Here is a 19,089-nt window from a genome sequence, read left to right as displayed (position 1 = left end):
ATCCCTTTTTACCCCAGCATTCTGCAGACCCACTACATGTAAATAATATTCTGCTTCTATTCTTCATGCCAAAGTGGACAATCTCACATTTTCCCAAACTATACTCCATCTGCCAAATTTTTGCCCATGCACTTAAACGATCTATCTTCCTTTGCAGACTCTTTCGGTGAAATTTTACAGCCCCTCCCACTGGCTGGATATTCTATTCCCGCTGAAGTCAATGGAGCTTTTAAAGTCTTGCCGCATTTTACAGCCCCACCCCCACCATGATAGGATGGTAAAATTTCACCCTTTGTGTCCTCACAAGTTTTGTTTCTATCTTTGTGTTGCAAATTTGGCTCCAATAGTCTGTCCCTTCATCCAAGTCATAAACATAGATCATAAATAGTTGAGGCTCCAGCACTGATCTCGGTGGCACTCCACTTGTTAGTTTGTCAAGTTGAAAATAACCCATTTATCCCAACTCTGTTTCTTTTTAATTAGCTAATCCTCCATCTGTGCTAATCCAGCACTCCCAACACCATGAGGTCTTATCTTGTGTAGTAACCTTGTGGCACCTTTATTGAATGCTTTCTGGAAATCCAAAAACCATCTACTTGTTCCCCTTTATCTACATTTATGGGCTGTGGGCGTCATTGGCTAGGCCAGCATTTTTGCCCATCTCTAATTGCTCGTGAGAAGGTGGTGAGATGCCTTCTTGAACTGCTGCAGTCCATGTGCTGTATAGGAACACCCACAGTGCTGTTAGGGAGGGAGTTCCATGAGTTTGACCCAGCAACAGTGAAGGAACAGTATATTTTCAAGTCAGGGTGGTGAGTGGCTTGGAGGGGAACTTTGAGGCTGTGGTGTCCCATGTGTCCACTGTCCTAGACAGTAACAGTTGTGGGTTTGGAATGTGCTGACAAGGTGCCTTGGTGAGTTCTTATAGACGGTACACACTGCTGCATCAGTGGTGGAGGGAGTGAATGTTTGTGGACGAGGTGCTAATCAAGTGGGCTGCTTTGTCCTTTACTTCCTCAAAGATCTTTAATAAATTTGTCAAACATGATTTCCTTTTCATAAAACCATGTTGGCTGTTTGATTGCATTATGATTTCTAAATGCCCTGCTACTATTTCCTTAATAATAGATTCCAGCAATTTCCAAATGTTAGGCTAACTGGTCTATATTATCCCATTTTCTTTCTTCCTCCTTTTTTTGAATAGGGGCTTTACATTTGCAGTTTTAGAATCCACTGGGACCTTTCCAGATTCTAGGGAATTTTGGAAGATTACAACCAATGCATCCGCTAAGTCTGCAGCCACCTCATTTAAGACCTGAGCAGGGGACTTGTCAACCTTTAGTCCCATTAGTTTTCCTAGCACTTTTTCTCCAGTGATTGTGATTGTTTTAAGTTCTTCCCTCTCTTTGTCTCTTGATTTTCAATTGTTTTTGGGATGCTTTTTATGTCATCCACTATGGATACAAACTAATTGTTCAAAGCCTCTGCCATTTCCTTGTTTCCAATTATTAATTCTCCAGTCTCACCCTCTAAGGGACCAGTAGTTACTTTAGTTACTCTTTTCCTTTTTATATACATGTAGAAGCTTTCACCGTTTTCATCATTCTTGTTAGTTTTCTCTCATACTCCGATTTCTCCCGCTTTATATTTTTAGTCATTCTTTGCTGCTTTCTAAAAAAATTTCCCAATCTTTCTGCCTACCACTAATCTGTGCAGCATTGTGCATCCTTTCTTTCAATTTGATACATCCTCAACTTCCTTAGTTAGCCAGGATTGTGCATCATTTTCCTAGAGTCCTTCCTTCTCAATGGAATATATTTCTGTTCAGTTATGAAATATCTCCTTAAATGTCTACCATTGCTTCTCTATTGTCTTACCTTTTTCCCTTTCCACTTTAGCAAACTCTATCTTATTATCTTTGTAAGCACCTTTAAGTCTAAGACTCTAGTTTCAGACCCATATTTCTCACCCTCAAATAGAATGTGAAATTCTATAATGTTATGACCACTCTTACAAACAGGATCCTTAATTAAGAGGTTAATAATTAATTAATCCAGTCTCATTACTAGTTCTAAAATAACCGGTTCCCTGGTAGGTTCCAAAATGTATTGCCAGTTATCTAATCGTCAACATTACACAAAATAGGATTGTATCCCCCGAAATTTAGAAGATTAAGGAGTGATTTTATCAAAGTTTCCAAGATGTTAAGGGGAGCAATAGGACAATTGGCAGCGGATTCCAGGATTAGGGGGCATAGCCTAAAAATTGAGCCATACATTTCAGGAGTGAAATTAGGAAACAATCTACACACAAAGCATGTTAGAAGTTTAGAACTCTCATCCACATACAGCATTTGATGTTAGATCAATTGTATATTTTATTAGGTATTTAAAGGATTATGGGGCAAATGCTACTACATGGAGTTAGGTCATGAACTCACTGAGTGGCGGAACAGACTCTAGAGGCTGGATGGCCTATTCCTGATCCTATGTTCCTAATTGCAGCGCATCAGTCTCATGTTTTATAATTCCCCAAATAGAGTTAGAATTACAAGTATAGTAAATCATTGATGCTGATGAGGTCTAAAAATGCTCTTATTCTGAACTTCTTGTTGAAAAAAGAAAGTTGAGTTTATGTAAAGCAGTAATTCATAATGCCTTATTTTAGGCTATTACAGAAGAATACCAAAGATTTAAGCAAAATACTGTGGATGCTGGAAATCTTAAACAAAAACAGAAAATGCTGGAAAAACTCAGCAAGTCCAGCAGAATCTGTGGAGAGAGAAACAGAATTAACATTTTGAGTCCACATGACCCTTCTTCAGAGCTGAAGAGAAGTGGAAATGTGATGAAATTTATACTGTTTAAAGGGGGTGGGGCAGGTGGAGCTGGATAGAAGGCCAGCGATAGGTGGGAATGAAGAGAGATTGACAAAGATATCATGAACTAAAGGACAAAGGGAGTGTTAATGATAGTGGTTCGTGCTAAAAAAGGTGCCGATTAGTGGCATAAAGGTAAGAAAGCAGAATGTGACAATAGCAGAACAAGATGTGTGAAAGAATATCATGGAGCAAGTAATAGATGGCCCTGTAGGGGATGGGGTGGGGGAGGGGGTGGTGGTGGGAAAAAAAGGATATATAAATTTCATCACATTTCCACTTCTCTTCAGCTCTGAAGAAGGGTTACATGGGCTCGAAATGTTAACTCTGTTTCTCTCTCCACAGATGCTGCTAGATCTGCTGAGCTTTTCCAGCATTTTCTGTTTTGGTTTGTAATACCAAAGATTTGCCAGCTAGAATATGTACATTATAGAGATATGTAAAAACTGAGCAGAGAGATTATCACAAAGAAAGTAATTATATCTGAAAGCCATATATTATATTTCTATCCGTAGATAGGTCAATTCTACAAGTCATTACCGAGACAATTGTAATAGAAAAGTGTTAAAAATATTGAAATATTGCTGAACATTGTTACTATGTTTTACTCTTTTATATAGTTAATACAATTGATCAAATAGTGACCTCGAGCTATCAGAAGACAACTTCTAGCTTGAAAATCCATCTTTAAAAGTAGCCACTTCTGCCGAGTTGTCTAATAATCAACATTACAAATTATCTGAACATTTTCCATGTGATATCATCGATGCTGAACACGAATTTTAAACAAAATTTTCCAATGTGTTAAAATGCATGTCACTCATACGGTTAAATATTCTATTTATATCTTCTCTAACTCACAAAGAAATATTCATGAATGTGTGAGCTATTGGAAAATAATTAAAGAAACAGTCTTCTGGAACAACCCTAGGATTATAACACAATGTAATCAATCACTATCTGAAGACTGACTAGAACTTTCTGATGAGGAAGAAGTAGGGTGTTTTTCCTTTTTCTTAACCTTTTGGTGGTGTTTGTGACTTTTGTGCTTGCTTTTCTTCTTAGTTTTCTTTTTCTTTTTAAGAACTTTTTGCTTCTTGCTCTTTTTCTCACTTTTGTCTTCACTGGATGAACAAGATCTGCAAAGACGAATACATGATTCATTTCCAGCCATTCAAATTTCTCATAACTCATCTCTGATGTGAGATGGGCGGTCTGCTGACTTAGTGGCAGCATTCCTACCTAAATGGTCATCCACGCCCTATTCCAGATAGCCCTGGCAAACAAAAACCATTTTGCTGGCTCTGAGTATTAGATTTTTCTTTTATTCATTCATGGGATGTGGGCGTTGCTGGCTGGGCTAGCATTTATTGCACATCCCTAATTGCCCTTGAGAAGGTGGTGGTGAGCTGCCTTGTTGAACCACTGCAGTCCATGTGGTGAGGTACACCCACAGTGCTGTGGGTAGGGGGATGCAGTGGTGTAGTGGTATGGTCTTGTATTGTCACTAGACTAGTAATCCAGAGACCCAGGGAATCCGGGTTTGAAACCCACCATGGCAGATGGTAGAATTTGAATTCAATAAAAATCTGGAATTTAAAGTCTAATGATGACTATGAAACCATTGTCAATTGTTGTAAAAACCCATCTGGTTCACTAATGTCCTTTAGGGAAGGAAATCTGCTGTCCTTACCTGGTTGGCCTAGGTCTGTGACTCCAGGTCCACAGCAATGTGGTTTACTGTTAAATGCCCTCTGGAATGTTTTTCAGCAAGCCACTGAGTTGTGTCAAACTGCTAAAAAGTTGATTAATGCCCATTTGCCCTATTTGCAAACTCATTTAAGAGAAGGTACTCTGAAGATAATAACCGAGGAAGGTAAAATGGAAAACACCTGTGCTACTCTTCCTTGGTAAATAGTTCAAGAACCTAATTGGTGAGACTCAAGTACTCAAGTTAGGACTTTGCCTAGGGCACAATACAATGGACAGACAAATTTGATATGAAAAACTTGAACCTTAAAAAGTAACAATCTTGTTGATCCAATTTGACCATGGTACATGGAAAAAGTAGTTTGTGCATTCCATTGAACAGGGGAGAACTGAACCAATATTGAAGTCCATTCTTCATGTAATTCCTTCCATGGAAGCTGAGAAAGACCTATCCAGCCTAATCCCACTTTTCAGCCTTGCAGATGTCAACACTTCAAATGATATCCAAGGATTTTTAAATGTGATGAGGGTTTCTGCCTCTCCCTCCCTTTCAGGCAGAGTTCCAGATACCCACCACTCTCTGGATGGAAAGTAATCTCCACAACTCTCCTCTAATCTTGCTATGAATTATTTTAAATTTATGCCCCCTGATTATTGACCTCTCTGCTAAGGGAAAGAGGTCCTTCTTACCCAGACTCTCTAGGCCTCTCATTCTTTTATACACCTCAATTAAATCTCCCTTGTCCTCCTCTGTTCCAAAGAAAACAACCCCACCCTATCCAGTTTTTCATTATAGCCGAAGTTCCCCATTTCTGGTAACATCCTTGTAAATCTCCTCTGTACCCTCTCCAGTGTGAAAACATCCTTCCTAAAATGCAGTCACCAGAACTGTACATAGTACTCTAGCTGTGAGATAACTAATGACTTATACAGTTCTAGCATAACCTTGCCAACTCATGTCTTCTGCGCCTCAGTTATTAAAGGCAAGTATCTCGTATGCCTTCTTAACTACCATCCTGCTACCTTCAGAGATGCGTAAGTATGCACCCTATGGTTGTTCTGTTACTCTACACTGCTCAGTAACCTACCATTTATTGCGTATTTCCTTGTTCGCCCTCCCCAAATGCATTACTTCACACTTATCCAGATGGAATTACATTTACCACTTCTCTGTCAATGGACTGTTAAGTGATCATCTTCCTGTAGCTTTGATATCTACAGCTTTCTTCCTCACTATCGACCACATAGCCAATTTTTTGTATTTTCTGCAAACTTCTTAATGATGCCCCCTAAATTTAGGAATTAAAGTAAGATAGAACAAGTTCCATATGCTCTTTCTTATCTTAACCAACTGTAGCTCCTCTCAGAAAATCTTGTTTGGTTTAAAACCCCAAAGTATCAAAATGAAGTGGTCACAAATGCAGTGACTTCTAATTTATCCTAGAATTCTTGAGAAACTAATCACTTAAGTAGATTATTCATTTAATATTTAATTTCTAATTCCATTTTCAAATATTAAGATGGCAGAACATGCAGAGCATACAGTAATACATATTACGATGGATCAGAGTCATCAAGCTGGTTGCAAATGAAGCTACTTACAAGTTATCTTCAGTATGATATCAAACGTAACTGATCTTTGTACACGAGTATTAAGAGAATAACTCTATAAGCAGATTAAATTCTATTCGTCTACTAATTTTGCACCTATGCTAAAAATTTAAAGGTTATGATGCCTCAGGTTTTAAACCTGTGTTACAATGGGGTCAGCACTGAAAAAGATTCTAGCCCATGAATACTTTGGAGGCCCCAAAGGGGCCAATTGTTGAAGCTAAAGACTGGTACAGTGTCTCAAACTCGGCTATCCGAAAACTGATCACGTCTGAAAACTGGACATTTTTTTTAAGCTACCATGCATGAATTTTAATTATTATATGAGTAAAATAACTTGCCAGCTTGTTCAGCTAGGCGCTGCAGTGGCGCACCAATAGCTATTGACCTCATACGTCTGTCTTTTCCCGCCCTTGATCTGATCAGATCCAGTCCAAACCGCATAAAATCCAAAATCGGCACTGACTCGGTCCTGAGGTTGCCAGTTTTGAGATACTACACCTGTACTATTAACTAGGCCAGTAAGTAACTGCCAGGAACAGGGAGGCTTCCTTCACAAATCAGATCACCAAGCCTCCAATACATACTCAGCATTGGAATGCCAGGAAGTATGTAAGGCAGAAATGAGTCAAATACCATAAAATGGGAATATAACCTTCATGTTCTTTTATAAGAATATGTTTTAGTTTTCCTTCTGATACGGTTTGATCTGGCAAAACATATAGCAGCACCCAAGACATTTCCGGATGAAACCAAATCCTGTTTTGATGATTCTTTTGGACAGCAATACTGACATAGGGTGGATGTTGTTTTGAGGGATAAGATGAATTGAAAACTAGAGATGGTTTAAGTAAGTTATATTTGTATTTGTGGGTGTTAGGAATGAATTTTAGCTTTAAGTTTAATTTGTATGTCTGTATTTGTGTGTTAAGAAAGGGAGAAACTTGCGTTTTGGTTTCACTTTAAAATGCTTGCGTTTTAATGAGGTTTTACAGCTCCTCAAGGGAAGTTGAAACAAACACAAGGTAGACAGGCAGATTATGAGTTGACAGGAGCTATTCTCACCAGACTTGACTCATGCCTGCCGCCAGCAATCAGGGCTGCCTAGCAACAGGAGGCCCATACAAAGCAACAGGGAGAAACAGAACAGCAGTTTTTTAGTTCAGTTGAAACCAGGAGCTAGGAGAGGCTGGATACAATAGAGGGAACTGCAGAGAGAGCAGATTTCCCAAAAAGAAAGTCCCAGAAACCAGGGAGTGGGACAAAAAAGAAAGTCCCAAGAAGACCTTCTAGCCAAAGGAAAAGATCAAGAATCTGGAAAAGGTCCTGTTAAGTGAAGTTAGGAGTGAGGAGCAGAGAGGAAGGCTCCAAGCTTAGAGAAAGCTGTAGGTCACAGACTTAAAGCAAAATAGCCTTGTGAGAAGCCAGAAGATCCAAGGAGACAGTCAAAGGTCTGTAACCCTTTACTATGGGCATGTGCTAACAGAACACCACTGCTTCACATGTGGCAATCCAGGAGAGAGGAACAAAACTCTGGAGGTTCACCAGATTGATTCCTGGGATGGCAGGTTTGTCGTATGAGGAGAGATTGGGGTGACTAGGCCTGTATTCACTGGAGTTTGGAAGAATGAGAGGAGATCTCATTGAAACATATAAAATTCTGACAGGGATGGACAAACTGGATGCAGGGATGATATTTCCACTGGCTGATGGGTCTAGAACAAGGGATCACAGTCTCAGGATACAGGGTAAACCATTTAGGACTGAGATGAGGAGAAACCTCTTAACTCAGAAGGTGGGGAACCTGTGGAATTCTCTGCCATAGAAGGTTGTGGAGGCCAAGTCACTGAATATACTTAAGAAGGAAATAGATTTCTAGACTAAAGGCGTCAAGGAGTATGGAGAGAGTACGGTGTTGAGATAGGGTATCAGCCATAGTCATACTGAATGACCAAATGACCTACTCAAACTCTTATTTTCTATAAAAACAAAAAACTGCGGATGCTGGAAATCCAAGCAAAAACAGAATTACCTGGAAAAACTCAGCAGGTCTGGCAGCATCGGTGGAGAGGAAAAGAGTTGACGTTTCGAGTCCTCATGACCCTTCAACAGAACTGAGTGAATATTAGGAGAGGGGTGAGCTATAAGCTGGTTTAAGGTGGGGGGGGGGGGGGGGTGTGGTTGTATGGACAGCAAGCAGTGATAGGAGCAGATACATCTTTTGATTATCTGCTCCTATCACTGCTTGCTTGTCCCTACAACCACACCCCCCCCCAAACTTCTCTCCCCCCACCTTAAACCAGCTTATATTTCATCCCTCTCCTAATATTCACTCAGTTTTGCTGAAGGGTCATGAGGATTCGAAATGTCAACTCTTTTCTTCTCCGCCGATGCTGCCAGACTTGTTGAGTTTTTCCAGGTAATTCTGTTTCTGTCTCCTATTTTCTATGTTTCTCTCTACCTATCTAGTATCCTTGTGTAAAGGCATAAGGAGGACACAACAAACTTTCCAACTACTTTTGTGTCAACTGTAAATTTAACTACCATGCCTTCACTCCCCTAAGATATCCCCTACCACTGATATGAATTGTAAAAAGTTGAGGCCCCAGCCCAGACCCCTTCTGGACTCCACTCGTCACGTCCTGCCAATCAGAAAAAGAACGATTTATGCATATTCTCTGTTTTTTGCCAGGTAGCCAATCTTCTCTTCATGTTAATATGTTACCCCCTGCACCATGAGTTTTTATTTTCCGCAATAACCTTTGATGTGGTACCTTATCAAATGCCTTCTGTGACCAACAGAGAAGCAGTGGCAGGCACTTAAGGGGATATTTCAGGCTACTCAGAATAAGTATATTCTTATTATAAAGAAAAATTATAAGAACATAAAAACATAAGAAATAGGAGCAGGAGTAGGCCATTCAACCCCTCAAGCCTGCCCCCACCATTCACTAAGATCATGGCTGATCTGCCCAGGCCTCAGTTCCTCTTTTGTGCCAGCTCCTCATAGCCCTCAACTCCCCGATATTTCAAAAATCTATCTACCTCCTCTTTAAATACTTTCAGTGAAGTTGCCTCCACAACTTCCTGGGGTAGAGAATTCCAGATATTCACAACCCTCAGAGAGAAGAAATTCCTTAGCATCTCAGTTTTAAATGAGTATCCTCTTATTCTGTAACTATGTCCCCTAGTTTGCGATTCCCCCACTAGTGAAACATCTTCTCAACATCTATCCTGTCAAGCCCCCTCAGAATCTTGTATCTTTCAATAAGATCACCCCTCATTCTTCTAAAGTCTAGTGAATAAAGGCCTAACCTGTTTAGCTGTTCTTGATAAGTCAACCCCTTCATCCCAGGAATCAGCCTAGTGAATCTCTTTTGAACTGCCTCCAATGCCAGTATATCTTTTCTTAAATATGGGGGACCAAAACTGTACACAGTACTCCAGGTGTAGCCTCACTAACACCCTGTACAGTTGTAACAAGACTTGCCTATTTTTAAACTCCAACCCATTAGCAATACAGGCCAAAATTCCATTTGCTTTCTTAATTACTTGCTGCACCTACATGCTAACTTTTTGTGTTTCATGCACAAGAACACCCAGATCCCTCTGTGCTCCATTTAAATAATAGTCTGCCTTTTGATTCTTCCTACATAAGTGCATGACCTCACTTTATTACGTTAAACTCCATCTGCCAAGTTTTTGCCCACTCACTCAACCTATCTATATCCCCTTGCAGATTCCTTATGTCCTCATCAGAATATGCCTTCCCACCAATTTTTGTATCAGCAGCAAATTTGGAATCATTACACTCTGCCACTTCCTCCAAGTCATTAATATATAGTAAATAATTGAGGCCCTAGGACTGATCCTTGGGCACTCCACTAGTTACATCTTTCCAACTTGAAAAAGACCCATTAATCCCAACTCTGTGTCTTCTGCGTGTTAACCAATCCTCAATCCATGTTAATACATCACCCCCCAATACCGTGAGCTCCTATCTTATGCAATAACCTTTGATGTGGCACCTTATCGAATGCCTTCTGGAAATCCAAATACACTACATCTACTGGTTCCCCTTTATCAACTCTATTTGTTATATCCTCAAAGAACTTTAGCAAATTTGTCAAACATGATTTCCCTTTCACAAAACCACCTGTACTCTGATTGCATTAAGCTTTTCTAAATGTCCTTCTATTTCTTCCTTAATAACGGACTCTAGCATTTTCCCAACAACAGATGTTAGGCTGATTGGCCTATAGTTTCATACTTTTTGTCTCCCTCCCTTCTTGAACAGGGGTATCACATTAGTGGTTTTCCAATCTGCTGGAAACCTCCCGGAATCCAGTGAGTTCTGGAATATTTCGACCAATGCCTCCACTATCTCTGCAGCTACTTCCTTTAAAACCCTTAGATGCAGGCCATCAGGTCCTGGCGACTTGTCTGCCTTTAGTCCCATTAGTTTGTCAAATACTTAGACCCTTGTGATCGAGACTGTTACAAGATCTTTCCTCCCATTAGCTTCTTGCTTATCTGATATCTGATATAGTGTCCACCACTGTGAAGACCAATGCAAAATATTGGGTTAAATTATCTGCCATTATCAATTCTCTAGTCGCATTATCCAAGGGTCCCAAGAGCTACTCTCTTTTCATATACCCATAGAAGCTCTTGCTGTTTGTTTTTACATTTCTTGCCAATTTACTTTCATAATCAATTTTCTCTCTCTTTATTAGCTTTTTAGCTAAAGGGAGGACAAACCATCCATGTTTAACTAAAGAAGTTACGGAAAGCATCAAACTTAAGGAAAAAAGATGCGTAAAGATGAATGGCAGGTCAGAAGATTGTTCAGAATATAAAGAACAGCAGAGAATGAATAAAAGGTTAATCAGGAGAAAGAAATTAGAGTATAAGAGGAAGCTAGCTCAAAATGTAAAAATGGGTAGCAAGAATTTCTACAGATATTTAAAAAGGAAAAGAGTAAGTAAAGTGAGTGCTGGTCCTCTCGAGAGTGACAATGGGTAGTTAATAGGAGATAGTAAGGAAATGGTAGATGAAATGAACAAATATTTTGCTTCTGTCTCCACTATAGAGGATTCAAAAAACCAGCAATAGCTCTAAACCTGGAGGTGGAAGGGAGAGAGAAACTTGGTGAAATTACAATTGCTAGGGAAGCGGTACTGAGCAAATTGATGGGGCTGTGGGCTGACAAGTCCCTAGGTCCTGATGGACTTCATCTTAGGATCTTAAAAGAGGTGGCTAATGAGGTAGTAGATGTGTTGGTGTTAATTTCCCAAAATATGGTGGATTCTGGAAAGGTTCCATCAGACTGGAGAGTAGCAAATATATCCCCTCTATTCAAGAAGGGAGGGAGGCAGAAAATAGGAAACTATAGGCCAGTTAGCTTGACGTCTGACGTGGGGAAGGTGTTAGAATCAATCATTAAGGAGGTTATAGCTGGGAACTTAGAGAAACTCAAGATAATCCCGATTATGTCAGCATGGTTTCATGAAAGGGAAATCATGGTTAACCAATGTAGTGGAGTTCTTTGAAGGAGTAACAAGCATTATGGATAAAGAAGACGTTCTGTACTTGGATCTCCAGAAGGCATTTGATAAGGTGTCACACGCATTCAGATACAGAGTCTTTAGTTTTGTCCTTTTATTATCTTTGAAACATCCAGTTTTGACTGCTGGTGCATTCCTAAGGCGGAATCGCCCCAGATTTACAAAAAGTGCAATAACGGGTGGGGAAAAAAAAGGACATTTTACCCACTGGTTGCAACAGTGGGTTTTTGCACCATATTGATCCATTCCCAGTGCTCATTAATAATGTATTCCTGGGAAACATGCCAGATTGCTGGCAGGGCAGCTTCTGATTCGCCCACCTCACCATCACCTTAGGCTTTCAGTAATCTGGGAGCCATATTTAATGGGCGTCCCTGCACAGAATGAGCACCCTCTAAGGAATCGGAAGGTGCTGCAAAGTCATGGCTGTCAAAGGGACGAAATATGCTGTCCCCAAATTTAGTGAAGCTTCCCTCGGGCACCTACTGGACTTAGTGGAGGCCCGCTAAGGAGTCCTCTAGCCTCGCTCTAGGCATAGACCAGTAAGCAAGGTCACCAATCCAGCATGGGAGATGATGGCAGCAGTGGTCAGTGCCAACACCCTGCAAAAGAGCACAGCCACCCAGTGCTGAAAAAGGATGAATCATCTCCTCCGTTCTGCCACGGTAAGTCACTCTTCTCACCACTCTCAGCTCACACACTCGCAAACCCATCACACATCCACAGGGATCTCACTCACTGCCAGTTCAAGGCACACCACCACTCTCTCCCATACACCTTCATTTGCCCTGCGGATCGTGTCCTTATCCTGTCCATGGTAACACTCACAACACACACATGCCAGGCATCCTTATCATCTGGCCTGGCAGGTGTCCTGCTTACACTCTCTCAATCTGTATTCATGCTGAACAAGCTGGCACACAACTAAGGGAGAGGAAACTAGAGGACTAGCAAACTAGTTGAGGAATGCCTGACATCAAGATCCTTATAGACCTTGAAAATAGAGTTATCCAGCTGGCCAGCAGTGAACTGGACCATTCCTGTGCTGATGGTGAGGTTGGTGGTGCTCAGCCATATGAGGATTCAGCAGTGCAACATCCATCAGATAACCAAGCTATGAGTCAGTTCCCCTGTTCTGCAGTACCTGTTCATGCACTAATTATCACTCCTTGCTTTAGCAGACACATCTGGGAAGCAGCCGAGGGGGTCCACAACGCAAGTCCTTGACTAAAGCCCCTATCTGAAGACCCGTCATAGTGCTCACCCACACCCTCCACCAGCACACAGACTCACCTTAGTGGTACCTAGTTCTAGTATAGCCTCCGGGTCACAATCTAGTGATCCAGAGCTGGTGGCAGCAGGGACTTCCCAGGTTTCCGGCACTAGGAGGACTGCTGGAGGCTAGAAATCTGCTAAGTCCGAGTCAGATGAGGAGCCTCTGGACTCGGTCATACCTCAGGTGCTGCAGCTGCAAAGGCAAACCTGGGAATATCAGGAAGGGATGTCCGCTGTACTCCTCAGATTGCACGCTATGATGGAGGAGTCTGTCTACTTTCAGTCTGAGATGATAGCACCGGAATGCCAATGCACCTAGGTCAGCATTGGTAGGATGGTGGCCGCCATGGAGATCTTGGTCTAGGATATCAGTCCTGCACTACTGCACGGGCTGAATTCCATTGCTGACGCCACAGTTGGCCTCCAACAGTGTCAACGTGAAAGGGGTGCAGGACAGCTCGATCTGACTCCAGCTTCTTCTCCTCAAGGAGTCACCCATAGAGGGGAGTATCAGCAGGTGCACACTCCAGGGCCATCCACCCAGGTGACTCTGGGAGTGTCTGGCCCATCCGAATCCCCGCTTCCTGTGACCCCAGCAGCTCCAGCTCCACAGACCAAGGAGGATGCCACTGCCACACAGCAGGGGCCTGAAAGCAGGCCGAGGCCCTCCAGAGGATGCCTGTCAAGGTCATTACAGATAGGGTGTCGCAGTCAGCAGGCTTCCTCCACCTCCACTGTCGGGGGAGCACCAAGACATTGCAGCAGGGTTAGGAAGGGTAAGAAGACATAGTTGCACAGCCTGGGTACATGTGTTAATCGCTTGCACTCAATGTTCACTCCTGTAAATAAATACCCAAGAATGTCTCCTTGTCTATGGCTCCTTGTTATGATGAGCAATGTTTGTGTCACTCAGATGTGAAACTTTGGTTCCTGCAAAAGATAAAGGCAGGTGCCTCAGTCCAGGGCCGCTTCAGTGTCTGACTTTCAAACCAAAGTGATGGCTTCACAATTATTGGACTTATTAGTGATGCCTGCACCTCGATGGTGCTTATCATTGCTGCCAGAATGTTGTGAGCAGGCATCACAGAGTTCCGTCATTCTCTCTGTGTGTTCGCAGCACCTTTGAAGTGCTCCTGAAGGGGTCAGGTGCTGAAGGCTGACAAAAGATCAGGTGCATCTAAAGTTTCATGGCTGCATCTCCATGATATGACCCTGATCACAGAGCGCAAGTGAGCTGCTCTCAAACCAGACAGGAGTTAGATATTCACAGAGGCAATGTGAAGATCTATGGAGTGTCCTCAAAGCACGTCGTCATCATCCTCCTGGAATCTAGTGACTATTAGGGCCTCTGCTGCATCTCCATGACATGAGCCTGTTGATAGCACACACCAGTGGAAAACCAGAGATCTGCACAAATTTGCATGAATCCTGCACAGATCTCCTGAGGAGCCACCGGGTGTAAAAATTGAGCCCCACAGTCAGTTTCATGGCCATTAGCAGTGGATGCCCTCCATGTCCCCACGGCAGCAAATCCTGCAGCTGGTGGCATATGTAACTAACCAGTTCCCTTGACATGCGCAGTCTTTGGTGACACAAGTTCTCAGTCATCTACAGAAATGACAGGTGCTGTCTATAGACTCTGGGTCTAGCGGCGGCTTGCTGTGGATCTTCAGCTGCGTGCGCAGCAGGCCCTACTGCCCCTTCATCTTGAGGGAGGTGCTCCCCCTCTGCTGAGCCAGATGCCTCCGCTGCTCTCTTCTTCTTCTCCTCTGGTCTCTGTTAGCCATAAGGCATACTTATAAATCATCAAGGTCCATGATCTTGATGTTCTCCTCCTGCAGGATCAAAGAGAGACATGTGTCGGTTAGCACAGGTGTACTAAGAACCTCTCTTGACTAAATCTGAAGGCCTTTTCATAAATGCAGGAGAGTGCTGGCCACCACTTGGATGGCCAGTGTGTAGTGTGCTCATTGGCTGTCAATAACCCCACCCACCACAGCCCCAGTCCACTTGACTAATTGGCGGAGGCTTTGGCCACTGCATGTTGTGCTCTCAGCTCAGGTGCAGGTTTCTAACCCACACTGCAAAGTTGCGCTGTTAGCTTGAACCATAATGGATACTGGTCCATACCTTAGTAAAGACATTGCAAGGGCCATGAGCGCCTTCACCAGTGACTGCGCCATGGCCATTTTTTTTGTAAGGTGTTGTACATATTGTCCAATTGCCCTGCTGGTCCCTAAAACACAAATTAGTTTGCAGTCTGTGCCCAAAGGGTGAAATGTTCTGGAGCATTTGGCGGCACTTCCATGTTTTTGCATTGCTCGAGTGGCCAGGTAAGCTTCAGAGACCCAACTCCAAGCATGTCAATAGACTGGCAACTGAACGGTCTCAGCTATGGAAGAACGCTCACTTTTGACAAGCCTTTCCAAGTGTGTGGCCACTTCCCTCACACGCCCTCCTCTCACCCCTCCGGCATATGCTTGAGTATTTTGACCAGTCTGTCTGTGCTGCCTTGTCCACCCACCAACCCAACCCCCAGTCTGACCTGCACTGGAGCCCATGCCCTGGCACCACACTGAAAGCCAGCTGGGAAAAAGTGACTTGCCTGTGCCCCCTGCAAAAGTACTGCACTTCTTCCTTGATGTCCTAAGGGCATCACAAGCGCTGTGCAAGGTTTTGTGCACTCACCTCCAAGTTCAGGTCAGCCGGTGCACACCTTTTAAAGGCAGTTGTCTAGCACGACGTTCTGAAGTCATGTCGACGGGGGCGGTAAAGTTGACATGGTGAGATGATTCCGGTGAGCAGGGCTTATAATTTGTTGCAAATGTATTAAAATAACATTCCCGAATAGAATGGAGTGGATGATCGCAAACTGGTTTCATGATGGCGTGAAACCGATTTTTGACCTTCTTGCCATATTGTTCCCCCAAATCACCCACACCCCCTGGTGTGAAGATGATGCCCGATGCCAACAGGGCTGGAATTTTTCTGGCCTTAGGCTTTTTTCCCTCTGTCCCTTTCTGCCATTCTTTGACCCTCATTTCACATATTACTATTTTTGTCTCTTACCTTGCCTCTACTCTTTGATATACCACATCTCCCCAAATTTGATCCCTTCACCCCACCATTTAGTTTAAAACCCTCTCTAACTCCCTAGTTATCCAATTCGCAAGAACACTGGCCACAGCACGGTTCAGGTGCAGACCATCCCAATGCTATAGCCCCCATCTTCACCAGCACTGGTGCCAGTGCCACAAAAACCAGAACCGACTTCTCCCACACCAGTCTTTGAGCCACGTATTCATCTCTCGAATTTTATTTACCTTGTACCAATTTGCACATGGCTAAGGTAATAATCCAGAGATTATAACCTTTGAGGTTCTGCTTTTTAATTTAATGCCTAGCTCCTCATGCTCTCTATGCAGAACCTCTTTCCTAGTTCTAGCTATGTAGTTGGTACCGACATGGACCATGACAACCGGATCCTCCCGTCCCACTGCAAGTTCCTCTCCAGCCCTGAGCAAATGTCCTGAACCCTGGCACTGGGCAGGCAACACAACTGTCTGGACTCTCACTTTTTGCTGCAGAAAACAGTCTCAATCCCCCTCACTATACTGTCCCATATCACCACTACTTTCCTTTTTGCTCCTCCCATTTGAATGGCTTCCTGTGCCACGGTGCCATGGTCAGTTTGCTCATCCACCCTGCAGCCCCCACTCTCATTCAAACAAGCCGAGAGAACTTCAAACCTATTGGACAATTATAGAGGCTGACAATCCTGCTCTCTGGTCCCCTTACTGCCTCGCTCGCAGTCACACCCTCCTGTCCCTGACCAATGACCAAATCACAAGGCCTTATCCCAAGTGGTGTGACTGCCTCCTGGTACAAAGCATCAAGGTAATTTTCTCCCTCCCTGATGTGTCGCAGAGTCTGCAGCTCAGCCTCCAGCTCAAAGACTTTGAGTCAAAGTTCCTTGAGCCGCAAACACTTACTGCAGACATGTTTGCCCTGGATCACAATGGTTTCCAGGAGCTCCCACATGCTGCATCCTTAGCACAAGACCTGTCCTGCTATTCTTAATATGTTTTAATTAATTACTTAATTATATTCACTTATTTATATTGCTTTTTAAATATATTTTATTAACTATCAGCAATCTTTATACTATTTTAAACCTTAGCAAAAGAATAGACCTTAACCACATAGCAAATACTCAAACAGCTAACTCCTTTCCGTGTAGTAGTGTAAGAACCAATTCCTATAGGGTGAGAAAGGTAGAAAAGCAAAAGGAAATGCACAGCTCCTTCCCCCTTCACCAAACTCCCCTACTCACCAATCTGTCAGGTTGCATTCAGTTTCCTCAGCTGCACTCATTTGAACCATAGCAGCTGATGGAATTTAAATTCAATTAATTTATGAAATATTGTATTGAAAGCTAGTCTCAGTAATGGTGACCATGATCACTGATTTTGTAAAAAACCCATCTGGTTCACTAATGCCCTTTAGGGAGGAAATTAGCTGCCCTTATTTGGTCTGGCCTACATGTGACTGCAGGCCCACAGAAATGTGGTTGACTCTTGATTGCCCTGTGAAATAACCTATCAAGCCACTCAGTTCAAGGGCAATTAGGGATGGGCAATAAATGCTGGCCTTGCCAATGACATCCTATTCTCATGGAAGAATAAAAAAAAAATTACATATTTTGCTTTTTCCTTCAAAGTCTTGTCTGTTTCAATGAGATCACCTCTCATTCTTCTAAACCCTAGAAAATATAGACATAATTTACTCATTCTGTTGTCACAGGACCAGCCTCTCATCACAGGAACCTAACATACTTGGGCACATTGTTCTGGGTCTCCTCCTCAAGTCATTAATATACGTTGTAAATAGCTGAGGCCCAGCACTGAGCATTGCGGCACTCCACCAGTTACAGCCTGACAACTTGAAAATGTCATGTTTTTCCTTCCTATCATTAACCAATTATCCACTCATGCCCCTAATTCCATAAGACCTAATCTTGCATATTAACCTTTTGCATGGCATCTTATTGATGCCTTTTGGAAATCCAAGTATACTATATCTACAGTAGCAAATTACTGGATAAATTTTAAAGAAACACCAATTCCAAGAATAGTTTCAACACGTAAAAAATTTAATTGACAGATTGAACATGTTAGTTTAGCCACTCACAACTTGGGACTCAGATTCAAAGCTATTGGAGTCGCTTATGTACAGCTACATTGTGCTTAGCACAAATTTACTTACCAGTCAACAGCACATTTACCTTTTTCTGCATTCATCTCTTGTCTTATCTTTCCTTTTCTTCTTCTGATGTTCATTCTTTTCACCAGCTTGTTTTGTTTCTACAGGAAATTAGCAAAAAAAAATTCAATAAGACACTCAAAAGTTTTACATCTGTATAATTGACTGTTTTAAATCAGGGGTGTCCAAACAGTGGGTTGAGCAACTAGGGTCATGAGCTCCCCCTGCTTTGAAGCAGCAATGACCACTGTAGATATAAAACTAGGCCCTAATGGAACTCTTGCAATGGATCACTTTTACAGAGCTACAACTCCCGGCGTGCTCTCTTGAGAGACTGGCTTATTATCGTGAGATTTGCTGGAGCCGGCCTCCATTTTGCTGCTGGTGAGTTTAAGAGTTTCTGAGGTGTTTGAATTATTGTTCATGTATTTATAAGCAGTGGGTTGATGGAGATTGTTACAGCATTGCACTGCCAGCTTTAGATTACTGACTAAATAAGGGGTTTTGATATCACAGAGAAGGCGGAGGAATTCTCTCTCAATTGCTGAGTATCAATCTGGGCAAAGTTTGTTTGGAAAAGCCAAGTGGTGGTGACAGGTCCTCAGGCACTATGGGATTGGTACAACTCGTATTTTTCAGGGAGGAAGGAGCAGGAAAACACCTTCCATAACCCTGTAGCTGCAATTGGTTTTTCCTAAGAGCGAGACATATTAAATATACAATTCATTCCCATTCAAGATTTGGCTTCAAGTTTGATGTTGGTCAAAACAACATACTGGTAATTTG

General features: G+C 42.5%; 1 protein-coding gene across 2 annotated transcripts in view; it reads right to left on the bottom strand.

The window, feature by feature from the left end:
* Positions 1–3,358: 3,358 nt before the first annotated feature.
* srek1ip1 (SREK1-interacting protein 1) overlaps positions 3,359–19,089 on the bottom strand; it is a 36,089-nt gene continuing 20,358 nt past the window's right edge. Inside the window, exons 4-5 of one of the 2 annotated variants that reach the window (XM_041193099.1) lie at positions 18,326–18,404; positions 3,359–4,017 (exon numbers count right to left, since the gene is read on the bottom strand). In XM_041193099.1, the coding sequence (XP_041049033.1) occupies positions 3,828–4,017; positions 18,326–18,404 (269 nt within the window). In that variant the 3' untranslated portion in view covers positions 3,359–3,827. Of the gene's footprint in view, positions 4,018–18,306; positions 18,405–19,089 lie in introns of both variants that reach the window. The other variant, XM_041193108.1, reaches the window with a different exon arrangement.

This window comes from Carcharodon carcharias, chromosome 1 (assembly GCF_017639515.1).
Source record: "Carcharodon carcharias isolate sCarCar2 chromosome 1, sCarCar2.pri, whole genome shotgun sequence".
NCBI classification, from domain to species: Eukaryota; Metazoa; Chordata; class Chondrichthyes; order Lamniformes; family Lamnidae; genus Carcharodon; species Carcharodon carcharias.
This window is presented reverse-complemented; position numbering and strand designations above follow the sequence as displayed.